A 21325-nucleotide genomic window follows, 5' to 3' on the forward strand; every position below is an offset into this window, starting at 1 on the left:
GTTACAGTTCCAATTGGAAGCTATAACTGCCACCTAGACATTTTTGGCTTTTCATACTACTGCACCAGCAGGTAAAGAAAAGAGTGCCGGCCGAGCATGGTGGCTCACGCCTGTAATCCCAGCATTTTTGGAGGCCAAGGTAGGCAAATCACCTGAGGTCGGGAGTTCGAGACCAGCCAGGCCAACGTGGCGAAATCCCATCTTTACTAATAACACAAAAATTAGCTGGGCGTGGTGGCACAGCCTGTAATCCCAGCTACTTGGTAGGCTGAGGCAGGAGAATTGCTTGAACCTGGGAGGCAGAGGTTGCAGTGAGCTGAGACTGACCCATTGCACTCCAGCCTGGGCAACAGAGTGAGACTCCATCTCAAAAATAAGCATATAAATAAATTAAATAAAAGAGTGCCACGTGATGGGGTATAATCAGCCCTGATTACTTTAAGAAGTTGGGGGCTGGGTATGGTGGCTCATTCCCATAATCCCAGGATTTTGGGAGGTCAAGGAAGGATGATTGCTTGAGGCCAGGAGTTCAAGACCAGCCTGGGTAACATAAGGAGTGGCTATAACAGTAACAAAATTTGCCAGGCATGGTGGCATGCTTGTAGTCCCAGCTACTCTGACTGAGGTAGGAGGATGGCTTGAGCTCAGGAGTTCGAGGCCGCAGTGAGCTATGATCGCACCACTGCCCTCCAGCCCAGTAACAAGAGTGTGGAAACCCCATCTCAATTGTTAAAAAACAAAACAAAAAAAGGTCTTGGTGTGTTTTAAAACACTTTTCAACTCTGAGCTCCATGATTCTTCTTTCAGTTTCTCCACTGAGCTATGCTGTCTCTGGCTTCTGGGCCTTTGGTCATGTGGTTCCTTCCATTAGGACATATCCCCACTTTGGCCAGCTGACTGCTTGCCATCTTTCTGGTTTCAGCATAGAAATCACTTCCTCAGGCTGGGTGCGGTGGCTCACATCTGTAATCCCAGCACTTTGGGAGACCGAGGCAGGTGGATTGCTAGGTCAGGAGTTCAAGACCAGCCTGGCCAAGATGGTGAAACCCCATTTCTCCTAAAAATACAAAAATTAGCTGGGCGTGGTCGTGGGCGCCTGTAATCTAATCCCAGCTACTCAGGAGGCTGAGGCAGAGAATTGCTTGAATCCAAGAGGCAGAGATTGCAGCGAGCCGAGATTGCACCACTGCACTCCAGACTGGGTGACAGCGCGAGACTCCGTCTCACAAAAAAAAAGAGAAATCACCTCCTCAGTGAAAACCTCTTGACTTCTCCAACCAGAATTAGCTTCCCCTTCTCCATGCTCTCGTACCCCACACACACCCTCCACCTCTGGACTTCATATAGGAAATGGTAGTTTTTCTGTTTACTTGTCTATTCGCTGCACTGGACCATGACTTCCTTGAAAACAGAGGGTGTTTTATCTATCACTCCATCCCCAGTGCTAAGGGGAGTTGCAGGCCCCAGGTTTTGCTAGGGATGATCCTGTTTCTGTCTTTGCCCTGGGAGGTTTCAAATCCCTATCTCAGGGGAGGGGTCTGACTACAGAAATAGTCAACCACCAGCTAGAAGTCATCATGGGGAAACATCTTTCATTAGTAAAAGAAGAGTTTGTTAACATGCAAACCTATTGACTTGCGGGAGAGCCTCTAACAGGGTCTCTATAAGTGTGGTCTTTTTAAGTATTTGTTTTTTAAACATTAATCAGAGGGAGAATTTAAGATGTGGAATCTACCAATCCAAGAATCTCTCTAAAGTTAAGGCAAAGAATGGGAAATGATCATGACTGGAACAGACCTTTGTGCACCTGGTTAGGAATTTTCTGTCTCATGACAGAAAGACAAACATCTTCTGACCTGACTCCTTCCCCTGGCCCCGGTTGGCTGCTCCTACCCTGTACCTTCATTCAGCTCCGCCCAGTGTGGCCTGGCTGCAGCCTCTCTGCCCGTAGGTTTCAGAGCTTACTCTGGCTGTGCCGAGATGGGGCTGCCCGGGCCAGGGCTGTGGCTGAAGAGGCTCTGGGTGCTCTTGGAGGTGGCTGTGCATGTGGCTGTGGGCAAAGTGCTTCTGACATTGTTTCCAGACAGAGTCAAGAAGAACATACTAGCCATGGGCGACAAAACGGGTATGACCAGGAACCCTAACTTCAGCCACGACAACTGGATCCCGACCTTTTTCAGTACCCAGTATTTCTGGTTCGTCCTGAAGGTCCGTTGGCAGCGACTAGAGGACACGACTGAGCTAGGGGGTCTGGCCCCAAACTGCCCAGTGGTCCACCTCTCAGGACAGAGGTGCAACATTTGGGACTTTATGCAAGGTCAGGAGGCTGCTACCCACTTGCGGGGTGCTTGAAATAGCACGGGTGGAGGGGGATGAGGAGATGGGTTGGAAAGTCCCGAATTCTCCTAATACTCTTGCTGCTCCTTGTGGACCTCGTCCTCTTCCTGCTTTCTGAAACTAGGACTTCTTGTGGATTCTGTTTCTCTAAGTAACGTCACCACCTTCCCAGGCGCTCACATCACGAACCATCCTGTCCGGCACTTCAGCCCCTGGAACACTGCTCTTACTGCACAGGCTGATCTGCCTGGGCTGCTCTTTGCCCACCTCTCTGCCTAGTTAACTCCTGTTCAATCTTCAGACTGCTGCTCAATCACACTTCTTTTGAGAAGCCAAGCCCAATTCCCCCAGACTAGGCTACCCACTCTCACCTGCCTGCTTAACATCCTGAACTTTTCTTGATTACACCTGTTGCAGTTTGTAATTATGTACGCTGGCTGGGATTCTGTTTCCCTCACCAGCCTGCAAACTCAATGCAGGTCGCGACCATTGCTCTAACCCACGATTCCACCCATACCTGATGCTGGCACATGGAAGCTGCTCAGTAAACACTTGTTAAAGATCTCTCATTCTCTCTCTAACTCCACCCACTCCCCAGTCCAGGCAAACCAGTCTCATCTACTTGAGTTCTGTACCTCGCCACTCAAGTTTTCTCTTTTTTGTCCTTCCAGCTTCTCTTCCTGACAGAACTCCCTTCTCCCCAACTTGCCCACTCAGCCAGCCCAGCTTGTGAATGGCTGCGGGATCACTCTTCTGTGAGTACATCCCAGCTCAACCACTTTCAGATGCTCCCTCTGCATTTAGGATGAAGCCCAGGCTCAGCCTTGGACAGGTCCTCCCTGATCAGGCTCCAGCTTTTCCATCCAATACTACCTCCAAGTTCCCTCACACTCATTTCTTCTGGACAAACTGTTGGGCCTTGTACATCTCTTGTACCTTCCCTTGTCTTTGCCTTTGCTGATTTTGTTGGCTGGTCAGGAATGCCTTTCGCCACTCCATTGCCAGCAGTCCCAATCCCCCTCATTCACTCAGGTCCAGCTCTCTTGCCACCTCCTCCTCTGTGAAGCCACCTCAGCTCCCTACAGCTAGGCATGCACAGCTCCCTACAGCTCCCTTCGGCTCATGGCTCTCTGTCTGTGCCTCTCCTTGGACACTGCTGCTCCCTGACCAGCACCTGGCTACCTGAGCACAAGTCTTATTTCCTTGCCTAATGGGGAGCCTCAGGAAAGGGTGTGTGTCTGATTTATCTCTGGATTCCTCAGCATGCTTGGCCCAGGGCCTAGATGCAGCAGGTAGAGAAGGCACCTGAGGCAGTTGGTTTATCCCGTGCTTTTCTTGTTCTTCTTTTACTTTTCTTTAAAAAAATGTTTTTGAGACAGGGTCTCACTCTATTGCTCAGGCTGGAGTGTAGTGGTGCAATCATGGCTCACAGCATCCTTGACTTCCCAGCCATCCTCCCACCTTAGCTTCCCTAGTACCTGGGACTACAAGTGCATACCACAATATTCAGCTAATTTTTGTATTTTTTGTAGAGGTGGGGGTTTCACCATGTTGCCCAGGCTGGTCTTGAACTCCTAGACTCAAGTGATCCACCAACCTTGGCCTTCCAAAATGCTGGGATTACAGGCATGAGCCACTGTGCCCAGCCTATCCTGTGCTTTTCAAAGCACGTTCTTTAGAACCTAAATTCCACAGATATGCTTTACTTTGTAGCGTTCCCTGGTCGAAGTAGGTTGGGAAACCCTGAATACTATATCCTCCTCCTGGAATTTCATGTGCATATGAGCGTGTGCACGTGAGGAGTTTACAATTCCATAGAAGTGAAATGGGGGAGGCTATAAAAAAACAGAACTTTTGCCTGCAGGACTTGGAAGGTTTCCTGGAGGAGATGGCTCTGGAACTAGGCCTTGAAGAATGAGTAACATTTTTGTAGCTTGGCAAGGAAAAAGGGAAGAGTGTTTCAGAGGGGAAGGCAGGAGCTTCTTTGTTGTTGTTCATTTATAATTTTAAACCACAGTGCACAAATGACCTCAGTTTATGGTAATAACTAACTTCCCACATGCCCATGTGCCAAGCACTGTAACAGAATCAGGCCAATTTGCTGAATACCAATCATCTGCAGATCAGGTCCCTGAAAGCCAGCTTGCCTCATGGCCAGTTCACGGAATGTACTTACATCACCTAACTGTCCACTTTCAGGGAGCCAGTTTACATTTTAAAGACTGTTCAATTTGGGCCAGGCACAGTGGCTCACACCTGTAATTCCAACACTTTGGGAGGCCAAGGCGGGTGGATCACTTGAGGTCAGGAGTTTGAGACCAACCTGGCTAACATGGTGAAAGCCCATCTCTACTAAAAATACAAAAATCAGCCGGGCATGGTGGCAGGCGCCTGTAAATCTCATCGCTTGAACCCAGGAGGCAGAGGTTGAAGTGAGCTGAGATCACACCACTGCACTCCAGCCTGGGTGACAGAGCAAGGCTCTGTCTCAAAATAAAATAAAATAGACTGTTCAATTTGTTTCTGCTCCCTGCTGCTGCAGCTGAGACTATAAAATGTTAAGAGTGACCAGGTGCAGTGGTCACGCCTGCAGACCCTGCACTGTGAGCAGCCAAGTGGGAGGATTGCGTGAGCCCAGCAGTTCAAGAACAGCCTGTGCAACATAGTAGAGCCCTGTCTCTACAAAATATTAAAAAGTTAGTGGGGTGAGGTGGTGTGCACCTGTAGTCCCAGCTACTCAGGAGGCTGACTGGGGTTACTGGAGCCCAGGAGTCAAGGCTGCAGTGAGCCGTGTTCGTACCAGTGCATTCCAGCCTAGGTGACAGAGCAAGACCCTGTCTCAAAACTAAATAAATAAATAAATGATTTTTAATGGCAAGAGGAGGAAACTGAAGCAAAAGAAAAATCTACTTATAAAATAGAGTTGACTTTCAACACATTAACCTAAAGTCCCCTGAAATCATAGGTACTAACAATACAGAAATAAACAGCATAGGCCTCTGCTCTGGAAAGCCTCTTAACTCTGAGTGAGAGATGGTGTTGTGTCAAGGAAGCAGAGGGCACTGGGGAAGGAACCTTGTCAAGAGTAGGGTAAGGAGGTGGCTGAGGGAAAGCTTTCTGGAGGAGAGGATGGTAAGCTGATTGTCTCGGGGCAGTGAAACCTTGGGGTGGGTGAGGAAGCGGAGTATGGGGAGCAGGGCAGGGCAGAAGGAAGCAGCAAGAGAGGTCTGAGATGTGGAAGAGCATCATTCAGTTTGGCAGAAGTGGGGTCCCAGAGTCAGGAAGGGGTGAAGGATGAGGCAGAAGGCATCATCGGGAACCAGAGCTTATGGGGCCTTGTGTGTCGTAGCTGCAGGTTGACTTTATCCTGCTAAGTTCTGGAAGAGTTTCTAAGTGGGAAGTAAACATGATCAGTTCTGCTTATTGGAAAGATATTGACTGGGTGCAGTGGCTCACGCCTGTAATCCCAGCACTTTGGGAGGCCGAGGCTGGTGAATCACTTGAGGTCAGGAGTTCAAGACCAGCCTGGCCAATCCGATGAAATCCTGTCTCTACTGAAAATACAAAAATTAGCTGGGTGTCATGGCATGCACCTATAATCCCAGCTACTTGGGATGCTGAGGCAGGAGACTCTCTTGAATCTGCCAGGTGGAGGTTGCAGTGAGCTGAGATCATGCCACTACACTCCAGCCTAGGCAACAAAGCAAGATACTGTCTCAAAAAGTAAAAAGAAAGAAAAAAAGACATGTTGTAATACTTTGGAAACCCACCAGGCCACCAAAAAGCTCCGTTGTATGCTTTGGGTATAAACTCTGAACTCAGAGACAGAGACAGAGAGACCTGAAGAATCTTTACTGATAATCTAAAGCAGCTGCTTCATTTTTTGAATGCAAAGGCCCAGAGAGGTGAATGACTTGCTTAGAGTCACACAGGGAGTTCTTTGAAGAGCCAGAACTAGAATGTGTGCCTTCTAACTCTCAGCCCATGCACTTGCTGTTACTGGATGAGACAGCAGGAGCTCAGGGAAACTCTCGGCCACCTCCAGTCCTTGGTGTGTCCACACACATGCACACACACAATATACACACACACTCTTGGACACACACAAAGCAAAACATCAGTAACTGGCATGGTGTGGCAGAAGGCAAGTTCTGGATGATTTACTTTCTGGATAATGAGAGTTAATCTGAAATTGGTTTTATTTCAGCCCCTGTTTGAAATCTTTTAACATTTTTCCAAGTATACTTACAAGTGTTGTCCAGTAACAATAAATAGGATTTCTCTGCTGAGAGATCCCAATGAGGGAGTTACTGACCCGGGCTGTTTTCCCAGGTATACAAAGGAGTTGGACTTGGTAGTCTTCACTGGATTCTTTCTTTTTTTTTTTTGAGACAGAGTCTTACACTGTTTGTTGTCCAGGCTGGAGTGCAGTGGTGTGATCTTGGCTCACTGCAACCTCCTCCACCTAGGTTCAAGCGATTCTCCTGCCTCAGTCTCCCGAGTAGCTGGGATTACAGGCGCTCGCTACCACACCCAGGTAATTTTTTGTATTTTTAGTAGAGACAGGGTTTCACTATGTTGGCCAGGCTGGTCTCGAATGCCTGACCTCGTGATCCGCCCGCCTCGGCCTCCCAGAGTGCTGGGATTATAGGCATGAGCCACTGCACCTGGCCTGGATTCTTGAAATGGTGTTCTCTGCACTGTGGTCTGTGGACATGGGCGGGGCGGCAGCCCCCATGTACTCATCCTTTATCTCTCTGCGGCTGAGGAAAGCAGAGAACTTAGTTTAAACTTTGCCCTCAATATTGACCACTGTACCCAACCACACAATAAATAAACAAATGGCTCTGTGTCTTCCAGGGTCTGAATCAGTGGATGTTGAATTTTTTCCCAATTAAAAACAAAATTTCATACAGCTGACACTTAGAGTTGATCACAACCATAAGTCATTTGGGTTATTTATTTTTTATTTTTAGTTTTTATTTTTATTGAGATGGAGTCTCATGCTGTTGCCCAGGCTGGAGTGCACTGGCACGATCATAGTTCATAGGAATCTCATTTATGGGCTTAAGCGGCCTTCCCGCCTCAGCCTCCCAAGTAGCTGGGACTAGACATGTGTCACCACGACTGGGTAATTTTTTTTTAAGGGACGGAGTCTTGCTATGTGGCCCAGGTGTTTTGAGTTCCTACCTAAAGAGTGACAGAGTGACTCTCTGGGGTCATAGGAGGCCAGTAACTGGCCACTTGGCCACAGTTGACCTCTGAGCTGCCCTCCCAAAGCCTGGGCCTCCTTATCACATGGGTGAGGAATCATAGTGCAGTCAACCAGCAGAGACTGGCACTATATAAATCAATAGTTGCATATTTTCTTTCTTTCTTTCTTTTTTTTAAGAGACAAGATCTTGTTATGTTGCCCAGGCTGGAGTACAGCGGCTATTCCCAGGTGCTATCATAATATAATACAGTCTCGAACTTCTGGGCTCAAGCAATCCTCCTGCCTCAGTCTTCTAAGTAGCTGGAACTATAGACACACTTGTCTATATCTGACTCATTTTTTGCAGTTTTGGCTGCCCAGCTCCTAACTCTCCTTCCTACTTAGGATTCTCTTGTTTGTATTCTATTTATGAAACAGTGTGCCCAGCCTTGCTCTATATAAGGAATATAAACCAATTTTGTTTCTTCTTTTACTTGGCCCAGAAAACTCAGACTCAAAATATAGCTCAATTACAACAAATGCATGGGATCTATGGCCTGTGTGTATTCCATTTTCCCCTCCTGTTGTATGCCTCCCAGAGGGGCATGAATAAAACAAAATCTGGCCAAGCATGGTAGCTCACACCTGTAATTCCAGTACTTTGGGAGGTCAAGGCGGGCAGATCACCTGAGGTCAGGAGTTCGAGACCAGCCTAACCAACATGATGAAACCCCATCTCTACTGAAAACACAAAAATTAGCTGGGTGTGGTGGTATGCACCTGTAATCCCAGCTACTTGGGAGGCTGAGGCAGGGGAATTGCTTGAACTTGGGAGGCAGAGGTTGCAGTGAGCTGAGATCGCACCTTTGCACTCCGGCCTGAAAAAAGTAAAAAATTAAAAAAAATTATATTTAATGTTTTAGTATAGGTGTAAGGAGCTTTAAATTCTCTGCAGAATAGCAGAACACAGAGGGGGTATAGTTAACCAAATAAACCAAATAAGCAAGTTAAGATGCCCTCTACTCCCCATCTATCAGCAAGCCCTGTCAATTCCACCTTCTCCCCAACTCTATTGCCCTACACTAGCAAGCCTAGACTCCGATTCTCTCTCTCTCTCTCTCTCTCTCTCTCTCTCTCTCTCTCTCTCTCCCTCCCTCTCTCTCTCCGTCTCCCTTTCTCTCTCATAGAGACACAGTCTCATTCTGTCACCCAGGCTGGAATGCAGTGGCACAATCACAACTGACTACAACCTCAACCTCTTGGGCTTAAGGGATCCTCTGGCCTCAGCCTCCTGAGTAGCTGGGACTATAGGCACACACTACCAGGACCAGCTAATTTTTTTTTTGTACAGGTGAAGTCTCGCTATGTTGCCCAGATTAGTCTTGAACTCATGGGCTCATACGATCCTCCTGCCTCGGCCTCTCAAAGTGCTGGGATTACAGGCATAGGCTATTGCGTCCAGGCCCATTGTCTTTCATGTAGACTTCTCCAATGCCCCCAACTGCTTATCCCTCACTTTCCTTCTCACTGTTAGTCCTTTCTCCACAGAGCAGCCAGAGTGATCTTCAAGTATAAACCTGTCATTACATAGCTCTACTATAGCAGTCAGGGTTCTGGCTTGTAAGCAACAGACGCTCCCTCTGGTTTTCTTGGTCACATACACATATGTACATAAAGGAACATACTGGAAAGATGTTGAATGCCTTCTAGAATCAATACCAGCTGGTCTTGATTGGACTGTCTTTTAGCATCAATAGTTGGGCTTGGATGCTGCTGTCATTGTGGTTGCCATGGGAACCCATCACCATCCCTTACAGGGGCACCACACTGGTCTGTGGATGAATTCTACCATCTCAATGACTCCCAGAATCAAAGATCTATGTAGAAGGGTATAATTAGCCCAGCTGGGGTCACTGCCTGAGCCCTGGCTGCCAGGGTAGAGTGTGAACCTGGCCCTTCTGTCTTCCATAGAGCAAAGCTGGGCACACTGTTTCATTAAGTAGACTACAAAATAGGGAATTCTAAGTAGGAAGGAGAGTTAGGAGCTGAGCAGCCAAACTGCAACAAATGAGTCGGATGTAGTCAAGTGTGCCTATAGTTCCAGCGACTAAGAAGGCTGCAGCAGGGGCATCACTTGAGCCTAGAAGTTCAAGACTGTAGTGTATTATGATGGTACCTGTGAATAGCCATTGCACTCCAACCTGGGCAACATTAACAAGATCTCATCTCTTAAAAAAGAAAACAAAGAAAGAAGATAAGCAACAATATTGACCACCCTTGCTTTCTATCCCCATGATAGCCCACATACCTAGAATAAAATCCAGATTCTTTTTTTTTTTTTTTTTTGAGACAGAGTTTCGCCCTTGTTACCCAGACTAGAGTGCAATGGCGCGATCTCGGCTCACCGCAACCTCCGCCTCCTGGGTTCAGGCAATTCTCCTGCCTCAGCCTCCTGAGTAGCTGGGATTACAGGCAGCGCCACCATGCCCAGTTAATTTTTTTGTATTTTTAGTAAAGACAGGGTTTTACCATGTTGACCAGGATGGTCTCGATCTGTTGAGCTTGTGATCCACCTGCCTCGGCCTCCCAAATGTTGTTGCTGTTTTTAGTACACCAGAGTTGCAAAGTATGTCCTGACATTCTTCAAAATTTTATCTTTGAATCTGCATTTTGTAAGCGAAACCCTATTTGACAATGGAGCATGCCTGGAGGACTTGGAGGCTCTGCTCACACAGGCTCCTGCCTTCCACAGCCTCCCTGCCCCACCAGGACATGTTCTCCAAGGCCCACTCTCCCATCCCCAGGTGCTCCTTCCTGCTCCCACCCAGAGACTACTGCCATCTCCTGACCCTAGAGTGGGCCTAGATACAGAAGTGAGGAAGGTGGGGGTCAGGTGAGAAAGGTGGGGGTCGGGTATCACATCCCCCAGTGTCTCATGGCAGCTGTCCCCATCCTGGGCTCACAGTGACCGAGGGTTGGGGGAGGCTCTTGCCCACCCCTTCCCTCATCAAGGTACCTAGTATATCCCTCACAGAGGTTGCAATACCCTGTGGGTTGGGGTGGTGGGCAGGTGGGAAGGGGCCATGTCTGGCTCAACTCCTGTGATTTTGGGTGGGGCAGGGCATGTTGGTCTGGTGGCTGGAGGGAGAGGGGAGGTGCACACACACTCAGTTTCTGGGGTGCTGGGTAGTTGTGAGGATCTGCTCTCACTCTATGAATATCCTTGTATCAGGGGAGTATGACATTAAATAGCAACTAAAAGAGAGAGACCAAAGAAAATTAGAAACGTCTTTGTATTTTAGGCTGGACATAGTGGCTCAGGCCTGTAATCCTAGCACTTTGGGAGGCCAAGGCAGGTGGATCACCTGAGGTCAGGAGTCCAAGACCAACCTGGCCAACATGGTGAAACCTCGTCTCTACTAAAAATACAAAAATTAGCCAGGTGTGGTAGCACGATCTAGAGTCCCAGCTACTCAAGAGTCTGAGGCAGGAAAATCACTTGAACCCAGGAGGTGGAGGTTGTAGGGAGCTGAGATTGCGCCACTGCATTCAAGCCTGGGTGACAGAGCGAGACTCCATCTCAAAAAAAAAAAAAGGAAACATCTTTATATTTTAATGAATTTTATGGTACTTTCCCCTACTTTTTAGACAAGGAGCCCTGCATTTTCATTGGCAGCAGGCCCAGCAAATTACGCAGCAGTTCCTACTCCAACCATTCACTTTCTTTGTGGAGCTGCCTTCGGTGCCTCCCAGCTTCACAGCTCAGGGAGGAGATAAAAGCTCATAGCAACAGCTAAGCACCTACTATAGGCCAGGCACCAGATGAAGCCCTTAACTCTATTAATTTATTTACTCCTCATAACAGTGCTATAAAGTATTATTATGCCCTCTTGTGGACGAGGAAACTGAAGTGCTATGAATAGAAAGAGCACTAAATTGAGAGTCCAGAAACCAAAATGTTCATTTTATCTCCTCACTGACCTGCTGTGTGAGCTGGAGCAAGTGTGTAAAATGGAGAAAAATGACCAACCCTGCAGTATTACTAATCCCATCACATGAGAGAATGGATGCATGCCTGACTCATAAACCACATGAAAGGGGCTCCTCTTATCATATTTAAGGAGCCTAGCATGCGGCAACTGCAGGTGGTCTGCTGAAACCACCTAACACAAACCTCTCATTTAGCAGCCCCTGCTAAGTCATGCTCTCTAGACTTTGGACCCCAGCACCTAGGACTCGTCCTGGGGTGGTGGAGTGGGGGGCATAAAAATAGCAGAATTGAACGTAGGAGTGCAAATGGTGCTTATAAAAGAAAGCTGTGTGTAGAGTCTCAGTTTGCGATGGCTCTTTCTGTTTCAGGCAACAGGCCCCTGGTGCTGAATTTCGGAAGTTGTACCTGACCTTCATTTATGTTCAAATTTGACCAATTCAAGAGACTTACTGAAGACTTTAGTTCCGTAGCAGATTTTCTCATCATTTACATTGAAGAGGCACATGCATCAGGTACAGGAAGATTCTCTGCCTCTTCCACCTCTTTCTGCTGTCTCTTTTCTCTCTCCCTTTCCCCCAGGTCCCATCTCAAGGTTGGGAGGTGGAGGGAGGAAGAGGAGGAGAGAGGGGAAGAGCTGCTATTCACTGAGCACCCACCACTCTCAGGCCCTGCGCTAGGCTAACCTCACAGTCTGTGCTTTCAACCAGGCTACCGAGAGCAGAACACCTGGAGTGACAGTCTGGCTGGCTGGGAGAGGATTCTAACATTTTGATCCGATAAATAAGGGAAGTCAAGGGAGAGGAACTGATTTGAATACGTTTACAAGGAATTTAGACCCACTGAAAATGTGACAGGTGAAATGATGGCCATAAGGCAATTTCTTTTTTTTTTTTTTTTTTTGAGACAAGGTCTTGTTCTGTTGCCTGGGCTGGGGCTGGAGTACAATAGCACTCACATGGCTCACTGCAGCCCCAACCTCCTGGGCTAAATCAATACTCCTGCCTCAGCCTCCCAAGTAGCTGGGACAGCAGGCACATGCCACCACGCCCTGCTAGTTTTTTTTGTATTTTTTATAGAGACAGAGTTTCACCATGTTACTCAGGCTGGTCTCGAACTCCTAGGTTCAAGCAATCTGCCCACATCGGCCTCCCAAAGTACTGGGATTACAGGTGTGAGCTACTGCGATTGACCTATATGGCTGCTTATAAAATACATCCCAAGACTCCAAGGGACATTACAGTTCACCTCTGTCAGTAGTTCCAAAGCTTTGGTAAGCATCAGGACCACCTGGGGTGCTTGTTAAAACAGACTGCTGGACCACACCCCAGGGTCCAGTCCATCTGGGATGAGGGCCCCAGAATTTGCATTTCTTACAAGTTCCAGGTGATACAGATGCTTCTGGTCTTGGGAGCACACTTAGAGAACCACTACTTTAGGCCAACTTTTACCTGGGGAGAAAATTCTTTCTACAGCCCCTAACTGGCGGTCACTCATCTTCATTACTTCACAGGAAATCCTGTTCCTTTGCTGGACAGCTCTGTTCATGAGAAAGTTCTTCCTTATAAACGGCAGACACGTCCCTCCCTGAAACTTCTACACCTTGGTCTAGAAGTTGTGGAAGCCCATTGAACTTTATAAAAGGGTCAGATACCCCTCCATCTCCCTGATCTCCATGGGGCTTGAATCCATGAGTTTGCCCCAAATCTCAAATCTAGAGATTGAATAAGGCAAGAAGCCTGGCGTGGCCAAGAGGAAGAAGAGTCATGTGCTCACTCATCTCTCCACAAGATAAGAGAGAAGCTGTCTGACTCATTTCTGTCACCCAGCACCCAGCAGAGTCCATGTCACACAGCCAGAGCTCAGTAAAAGTTGGGTGAATGAGTAAGTGTTTAGGCCAATATAAGCTTTGCTGGTTTGTCTGAGTGCTGTAAGCACAGAGATTACTACTGATTAATGTTCAGCCAAGTTGGACCATCAGTGCTTTTCCCAGTGTGGTCCCTAGATGCTTGGTGTCAGAACCACTTGGACTGCTTATTAAAAACGCCCTATTCCAAGGCCCCACCCAGACCCATTAAATCTTGATTTATATACACCTAAGGGTTTAAGGACTGCTTTCAACTTATTATTGTGTTCATTTAACTGGCAGCTTCTGTCCTCATTAAGACTTTGGGGCAACTTAAAATATTAGCACAAGGTAATAAATAGGTAAATGGAGGTCCATCATACCATTCTCTCTCCCTTCATGTATTGTCTTACTCTGTTTTGTGTTGCAATAAAAGAATGCCTTAAATGGTATAATTTATAAAGAAAAGATATTTATTTAACCCATGGCTCTGCAGACAGAAGTTTATGGGCATGGCCCTGGCTTCTGGCAAGGGCTTTTGTGCTGTATCCTGACATGGTGGAGAAGATCAAAGGGGAAGTCAACGCTTGCAAAGAAGAGGCAAAAACCTGAGGGGGTTCCTGACTTGATAACAACCACTCTCACAGAAATGAATCCATTCCTGCAACAATTAATCCAGATTTGCAGGAGTGAAAACTCATTTGAGAACAGCACCAAGCCTTACATGAGGGATCTGCCCCCATGACCCAAACACCTTCCACTAGGCTCCATCTCTCAACACTGCCACATGGGGGATCAAATTTCAACATGAATTTCAGTGGGAACAACCAAACCATATCCAAACCGTAACACGTATATATGGAAATTTCCATAATAAACTTTAAAAAACCAGCCTGTGGACCAGCAGAGCAAAAATAAGCACAATATATCTCTTTGTCAAATATCCCTTTGTTTGTTTGTTTGTTTGTTTGTTTTCAAATATCCCTTTGTGAGAGCAGCAGCCATCAGTTAAAGAAAGAGACCTTGGGCAGTGACATCGGTGTTTGTAATCTCAGTGGCAGTGAAGAGACAATACCTTGATGACATCACAGCTGACAGTTGAAGTTCAGCCAAAGCTAAATTAATTGTCTTGGGGCAGCATTTCTCAAACTTTAATATGCATTCTGGTCACCTGGAGATCTTATGAAAATGCAGATTTTGGCTCAGGAGGGCCGGGCTGGAATGAAGCCCAGGTGAGGTAAGGCTACTGGTCCAGGGTCCACACTTTGAGTAACAAGGTCCTAAAGGATATAGCTTTAATCTTTCAAAGAACAAATTGCAAACTGCCACAAGAGGAGTTGGATCATCACAGAAATTGTTTCCTGGTCCTGATACCTATCCCTTGACCCATTTTTCCTGGAGTCAGACTGGGAAAATTTAAGCCTTTCCAGAATCCAGAGCTTCCCACATCAAGCAACTGAGGAAAGGCTTCCGTACCTGTCCCAACATACCAGTTTTTCTGCTCTGTGATTTGCCACTGCTAATGCAGACAGTTCTTCCTCCTCCCCATCTCCTTCCCAAGGGTCTTTGTTTCTGTCAGACAGAAGTAGGTATGGCCTGAACCTCAGAAATAAAACATACAGAGCCAGTGTCCACCAATCCTAGGGGATCTAGGGTCTGTGTCCCAAATCAGTTGGCCTCCTTGTCCCCACATACCACATTTGCCCAGGTGGAATATGGGGAGGCATGAAGTGTGGTGGGAAGAACACAAACTTTAGAATTTCAGACCTGAGTGTGAATTCTAGCTCTATTGGCTTCACCTCTTCAGTGTTTCAGAGTCCACATGACCTTGGGGCAAGTAGAAGGGCAAGGCCACCAGCAGTTTATGGTTATTTTTTTCAACCTGTGGGCCCATTGTGTGTCTCTCAAGGACAGGTAGGATGATGGTTTGGAGGGTAGTATGATTAGAAGGCAGGGAGACTGCTTAGAAGTGCATGGGAACAAGGGTAATTGCCAGGCTAGTTATTGTACTTGGCTGTGAGCTCACCCTGAGTGGCTGATCTCGCGGCGGTCAGTAGAGCTCATGCAACATCAGCTGCAGTAGCAGAGGTAACAGTATCTGAACTAAGAAAAAAGAAGGCCCCACTCTGCTTACTCTGCAGGCAGGTGGGTCAAAGAATCTGAGTATTTCACCCATCTGGCTGGAGCAAAAAGCTGGAGAGATGGGGAGGAGCCAGGTCACTGAAAGCCTGGGGGACGACACAGAGGAGCTTACGACACAGAGGAGCTTGAGATTTGTCCTGAGGGCAGTAGCCACAAAAAGATTCAAGATTAAGCAGGAGAGTTACATGCTCAGATTTGCCTTTTTTATTTTTTTATACATAAGTTTGCTTTTGTCACCTAGGTTGGAGTGCAATGGCGTAGTCCTGGTTCACTGCAACCTCTGCCTCCCAGGTTCAAGCAATTCAACTGCCTGAGCCTCTCAAGTGGCTGAGATTACAGGTGTGCACAACCACGCCCAGCTAATTTTTGTACTTTTAGTAGAGACAAGGTTTCACCATGTTGGTCAGGGTGGTCTCGAACTCCTGACTTCAGATGATCTGCCCACCTCAGCCTCTCAAAGTGTTGGATTACAGGCGTGAGCCACTGCACCCGGGCCAGATTTGCATTTTTGAAAGAACAATGTGGTGAAGAATTAGGAGAAGAAAATTGTTTAGACTCTGGAGAGTAGTACTTAAACTCGATATAAATTAGAATCATCTGGAAGGCTGTTAAAACACAGATGTCTGGGTCCCATTCCTAGTCCATCTAGGCTGAGGCCTAGGGTTTTCACTACTTAACAGGCTTCCAGGTGATGCTGATGCTGCTGGTCTGGGGACACACACTTAGAGAACTACTGATCTAGAACCTTGCCTCTTCAAGTATGGTCCAGGCACCAGCAGTCTTGGCCTCCTGGAAGTTAGCTGGACTCTCAGCCCCACCTTCGACAGACTGAATCAGAATCTTACTTTACCAACATCCCCAAATGATGCATGCAAATTCAAGATCAAGGAGTGCTGGTTTACTGGACTATTTCACATTGAAGAGCAGAGGCCTGGCAGCCAAGAGCCCTGGGCTTCAGTTTTACCTCAATCACTAATTCCCGATGTGACCTTGCACATTCAACCATAATAGGAAACTAGGCCAATCATTGCCAAGGGCTCCTCTGAGAACCTCAGTTAAAAGTGAGGGGCTATTTAGTCTGCAGAAAGTGTGTGCCATGTCAATGGAACTTGGTGCCTGGCCTTTCTCTTGTAGATGGCTGGGCTTTTAAGAACAACGTGGACATCAGGAATCACCAGAACCTTCAGGATCGCCTGCAGGCAGCCCATCTGCTGCTGGCCAGGAGCCCCCAGTGCCCTGTGGTGGTGGACACGATGCAGAACCAGAGCAGCGAGCTCTACGCAGCACTGCCTGAGAGGCTCTACATAATCCAGGAGGGCAGGATCCTCTACAAGGTGGTGACCTGGGGGCAGGGGGCCCAGGGAGGGCAAAGGGGCCCAGGGAGGGAGGGCATGGGCAATAAGAAGGCTTTGCATCAAGCAGAACTGGATTCAAATCATCACCCAGTCATTTACCAGCCATGTGACCATGGGCGAGTCCCTTCACTTTTTGGAGTTCCTTCAGTTTCCTCTTCTGCAAAATAGGAATGTTGGTCCCCACCTCACAGGGGATGAAATAATGCATGCAAAAGTCCCTAGCATTTGGACTGGAGCTGCATCCTCCTGGCTGCCTTTTGAACCCAGATAATGGCCCAATCCTGGTCTGGTTTCAAGTTGAGAGACAGAGACTGTTGTTTCTGTTTTTGGGGGGTTTTTTTGAGACAGACTCTCACTCTGTTGCTAAGGCTGGAGTGCAGTGGGGTGATCTCGACTCACTACAACCTCTACCTCCCAGGTTCAAGTGATTCTTCTGGCCTCAGCCTCTCACGTAGCTGGGATTACAGGTGCACACCAAACCTGGCTAGTTTTTGTATTTTTGGTAGAAATAGGGTTTCGCCATGTTGGCCAGGCTGGTCTTGAACTCCAGACCTCAAGTGATCTGCCCGCCTTGGCCTCCCAAAGTGCTGGGATTACAGACATGAGCCACCGTGTCTGGCCTGTTTTTGTTTTATAGACAATGTTCAGAGAGGGGGAATTACTTTGCCAAGGTCACACTGGTCAAGGCTCTGATTTCAATTCTAAATCCCCTGATGGGGTGGGCCAGAAATGAGAAGGTCTGATGCTGCTAATATCTGAGGCAGGCCTGAGCCCGGTAGAAGGCTCAAGGGTAATGGAACCCATGGTCTGGAGCTGGAAATGTTAGATGCAGGGATGTGAGGCAGAAATGCAGTCTGGGCTCCCTTTCTTGTGATTGTTCCCTCTCAAAAGTTCCATGTGGGTGGATCATGAGGTCAAAAAATCAAGACCATCCTGGCCAACATGGTGAAACCCTGTCTCTACTAAAAATACAAGAAATTAGCTTGGTATGGTGGCATCACCTATAGTCCCAGCTACTTGGGAAGCTGAGGCAGGAGAATCCCTCGAACCCAGGAGGTGGAGGCTGCAGTGAGCTGAGATCGCGCCACTGCACTCCAGCCTGGTGACAGAGTGAGACTTCATCTCAAAAAGGAAAAAGAGTTCCAGCCTGGTCAGAGTGAGGGAGGTAAGTGCACAGCCTCTGACCCTTTAGACACAGTTGTCTTGACCTCCCTTGAGAAGGTAGAAACTACATCGTAAAGCTACTGAAGGGATTTCAAGCCTTGGGGAGCAGATAAAATCAAGTATGTGGATGTTCTTCTGTCCATAGATCAAGATCAAGCTGACCCTACTTATTCAGATGAAACAAGTGAAAACTTGCAGGTAAATTGCCCATGGTGCAAGGGTCACAGTAGAATTCAGGTTCTTCATCCTTTCCTGTGCCCTGAGACATGGTTCAGGCATGACTGAGGCAAGCTGGGCACTGAGTCCCTACCTTGGATTAGGCCCTGTGCAAATACCAGAAACACAAAAATGAATTAAAAATGACCCACATCTTACTTCAAGGTACTCACAGGCTGAGGGATAAGGAAGACCCAAATAAAATTAGTACAGTGTCCCAACTGCTGCGGGACTCCAGAGCAGGGGTCAGCATGCCTTTTCTGTATGGGGCCGGATAGTAAATATTTTCAACCTTGTGTCAAATAATCCCTGTCACAACAATTCAGTTCTGCTGTTACAGCACAACACCAGCTGCAGACAGCATGCAAATGAAAGCATGTGAGGCATCGGCCCTGACCTGGCTCTCAGGCTGCATGTTTTTCAACCTCTGGGGAAGGGTAGGCTTCTCAGAGGAGGCAGCAATTGCTTGGTCCTTGAAGGATAAGGAGTTGGCCAAGTGAGCACGGTGAGTGAAAAATCACTGCAGCATAGGGAAGAGGGTGGGCAGAGACACTGAGGCATAATAGGGCAGAGTATGAACAAAGGATGGGGACACTGGGGTTGCAGGGGTCTCATTCTGGACCAAGGGATTTGGCCTTCATCTTAAGGCAAAGGAGAGTCACTGACGGGTTTGGAGCAGGAAAAAGGCATGATCAGACCTGTACTTAGAAAGTTCACTGGTTCGGCCAGGTGCGGTGGCTCATGCCTGTAATCCCAGCACTTTGGGAGGCTGAGGAGGCAAAGGCTGCAGTGAGCAAAGATTGTGCCACTGCACTCCAGCCTGGGCAATAGAGCAAGGCTCTGTCTCAAAACAAAATACAACAACAATAACAAAAGAAAGTTAACTGGTTCCATGGCCAGGGATGGTGGCTCACGCCGGTAATCCTGGCACTTTGGGAGGCCAAGGCAGGCAGATCACTTGAGGCCAAAAGTTTGAGACCAGCCTGGCCCATGTGGCAAAACTCCATCTCTACTAAAAATACAAAAATTAGGCAGGCATGGTGGTGTGCACCTGTCATCCCAGCTACTCAGGAGGCTGAGGCATGAGAATCACTTGAGGCCAGCAGGCGGAGGTTGCAGTGAAGAAAGTTCACTGGCTCCTGGATGAAAAATGGACAGGAGGGAGCAGGGACTAAGGACTGGGGATAGGTGGGAGGGTGGCAGCTGCCCAAGCTGTGGATGAAAAGGGCCGACCTAGGGCAGTAGAACTGGAGAGGCAGAGATGGCTGAGGTAGGATGGGTAGAACTTGAAGTGAGACTGGAGAGGAAGATTAGGCCATTCTGAAGGTCTGATTATGGAAGAAAACCTTATCTGTATAGGCCCCTTCTCTTTCTGAAAGTCTGTGTCACTTTACATCCTCTAGTTTTCCTCCTACTTTTCTGTCCAGCCTTCCTGTTAACTGCTGATGGCACTGTAGACACTTTTTCACCCACCTCACAGCTGCAACTGCCATTGAATTAGTCATGCTGACGACGCCCACATAGACATCATTTGACCAGATCTTGCAACTAAGCTCCAGACCTACATGTCCCTTACAAGTTGGAAATCTGGGAATGCCTGATTCATTTCTCTTGCAGGGCAAATCCGGCCCTTGGAACTACAATCCAGAGGAAGTTCGTGATGTTCTGGAAAAACTTCACAGTTAATCTGGACAGATACCTCAATTCTAGGTGACCAACAGGAGGGCTTCTCAAGGCTTGCCTCTCCCTGAGACCCAGCTGGCTTTTACCTTTGACCTGTGTCCCTAGCTGAATCACTAGCTCAGATTTTTCTAATCTAAGCAAACAACTCCCAGCTGTGGAATACAGGTCACAGCACCCAATCAGGACAAACTGTTATCATCAGAAGATGAAGCAACACTCGAGCTGTTCAGGCCAGTTTCCTATTGAAGAAAGTACAGCTTCACACTGCTCCCACCGTGGAGACCACATTCATTGCACACTGTCTTTGAGAGAGCAGTCGCACTCCATAGGCACACTTCTAAGGTACGGTGTCTCTCTCCAGCCACTCTGATACCACGTAATTCAAGCTGGCATTCCTTCTATTAGGGAAATTCATTTTATCCGGTTTGCATTTATGGAATTGATCACTTAAGACACTAAATTGGTTTTCAGAACCAAGTATGGGAAGAATTCCAGTTGTCAAAAAGAGATGAGGAGTTGGAAGAGGAGGGATTAGAAACAGGAGGCAGTCATCCTCTCCTTGACAAAAGATTTAAACTTGTCTACGTTGGTGGTGACGATGGGTAGGTTTCCATGGTAACACATCTCTAATTTTACCAGGGAAGAGGAGAGAACTCACTTAACCATCTTCGAATATATTTTATAGAAATCTAGCTCTCTGTACCCTGAAATCTTCCACTAGCCTCACTTTTCAACAGTCACCTAGAAGGGAGGGTTGGCTTCCCAAAAGCATAACCTTGACCAAACCAAACAACAGGCACCAGCAACGCTGTCATTCAGTTACGCAGAAGCTCCTACGTGAAATTCTGTTTCTCTGATTTCTTTGCAAGTCTCTTAATGGTCATTTGTGTTAGATTACATCAAACTAATGGATAACCATTGTTATTCATCTGTTTTAACTCTGTGTCTTTACGTATTTATTTATGATGGCCACAGCCTAAAGTATATACGGCTGTGACTTGATTCAAAAGAAAATGTTATAAGATGCAGCAAGCTAATAACAGAATGATTAAAACGTATCAGGCTATTTTGGATGGCTTCAGTGTGATCTTTATATTTTCTTTTCCAATTTGTATCGGCCCAGTGTAATCTGACCAGCAAAAATACCATTTGCTGGAAGAGCCTCATTTGCGGGGAAGAACGTTCAGGCTCTAGGTTACATGTTAAATGTGGTTTTATCTTATGAACTCCTGCTGGAGTGAAATAGTTTTTCACATTGGAATCAAATTACCTTTACAACATGACATAAAAATGGATCTGAAAGGCCTCTCCCTAGCATGAGAACATATTCTCTTTAGCTCTACTTTAGTTGCTACAATGTTAATATTATTAATGTTGTCATTTTACTCTTTTAAGAATAG

The 21325-nt window shown here is 47.2% G+C and overlaps 1 protein-coding gene across 3 annotated transcripts; it reads left to right on the plus strand.

Moving 5' to 3' along the window:
- The first annotated feature begins 1956 nt into the window (after positions 1 to 1956).
- On the plus strand, positions 1957 to 20991 carry DIO1 (iodothyronine deiodinase 1). 3 transcript variants are annotated; one of them, XM_017974765.4, is made up of 5 exons: positions 1957 to 2317; positions 11891 to 12034; positions 16642 to 16841; positions 18172 to 18224; positions 19860 to 20991. In XM_017974765.4, exons 1-5 carry the CDS (start codon positions 1981 to 1983, stop codon positions 19954 to 19956), a joined length of 831 nt encoding a protein of 276 aa, XP_017830254.1. In that variant the 5' UTR covers positions 1957 to 1980; the 3' UTR covers positions 19957 to 20991. The 3 variants fall into 3 exon arrangements, with proteins under 3 accessions (XP_017830254.1, XP_002750893.3, XP_017830257.1); XM_002750847.7 differs by lacking the exon at positions 18172 to 18224; XM_017974768.4 differs by lacking the exons at positions 16642 to 16841; positions 18172 to 18224; positions 19860 to 20991 and adding an exon at positions 3009 to 3092 and having other exon boundaries at positions 11891 to 12016.
- The last annotated feature ends 334 nt before the right edge of the window (positions 20992 to 21325 follow it).

The sequence above is a fragment of the Callithrix jacchus genome, chromosome 7 (assembly GCF_049354715.1).
Source record: "Callithrix jacchus isolate 240 chromosome 7, calJac240_pri, whole genome shotgun sequence".
Taxonomy (NCBI): domain Eukaryota; kingdom Metazoa; phylum Chordata; class Mammalia; order Primates; family Cebidae; genus Callithrix; species Callithrix jacchus.

Excerpts from the sequence above, each read along its gene's own strand:
- DIO1 (XM_017974768.4), top strand. The coding sequence starts at position 1,981 with ATGGGGCTGCCCGGGCCAGGGCTGTGGCTGAAGAGGCTCTGGGTGCTC. Across the intron at positions 2,318-3,008 it reads CATTTGGGACTTTATGCAAG|CTTCTCTTCCTGACAGAACT; the intron begins GTCAGGAGGCTG and ends TTGTCCTTCCAG.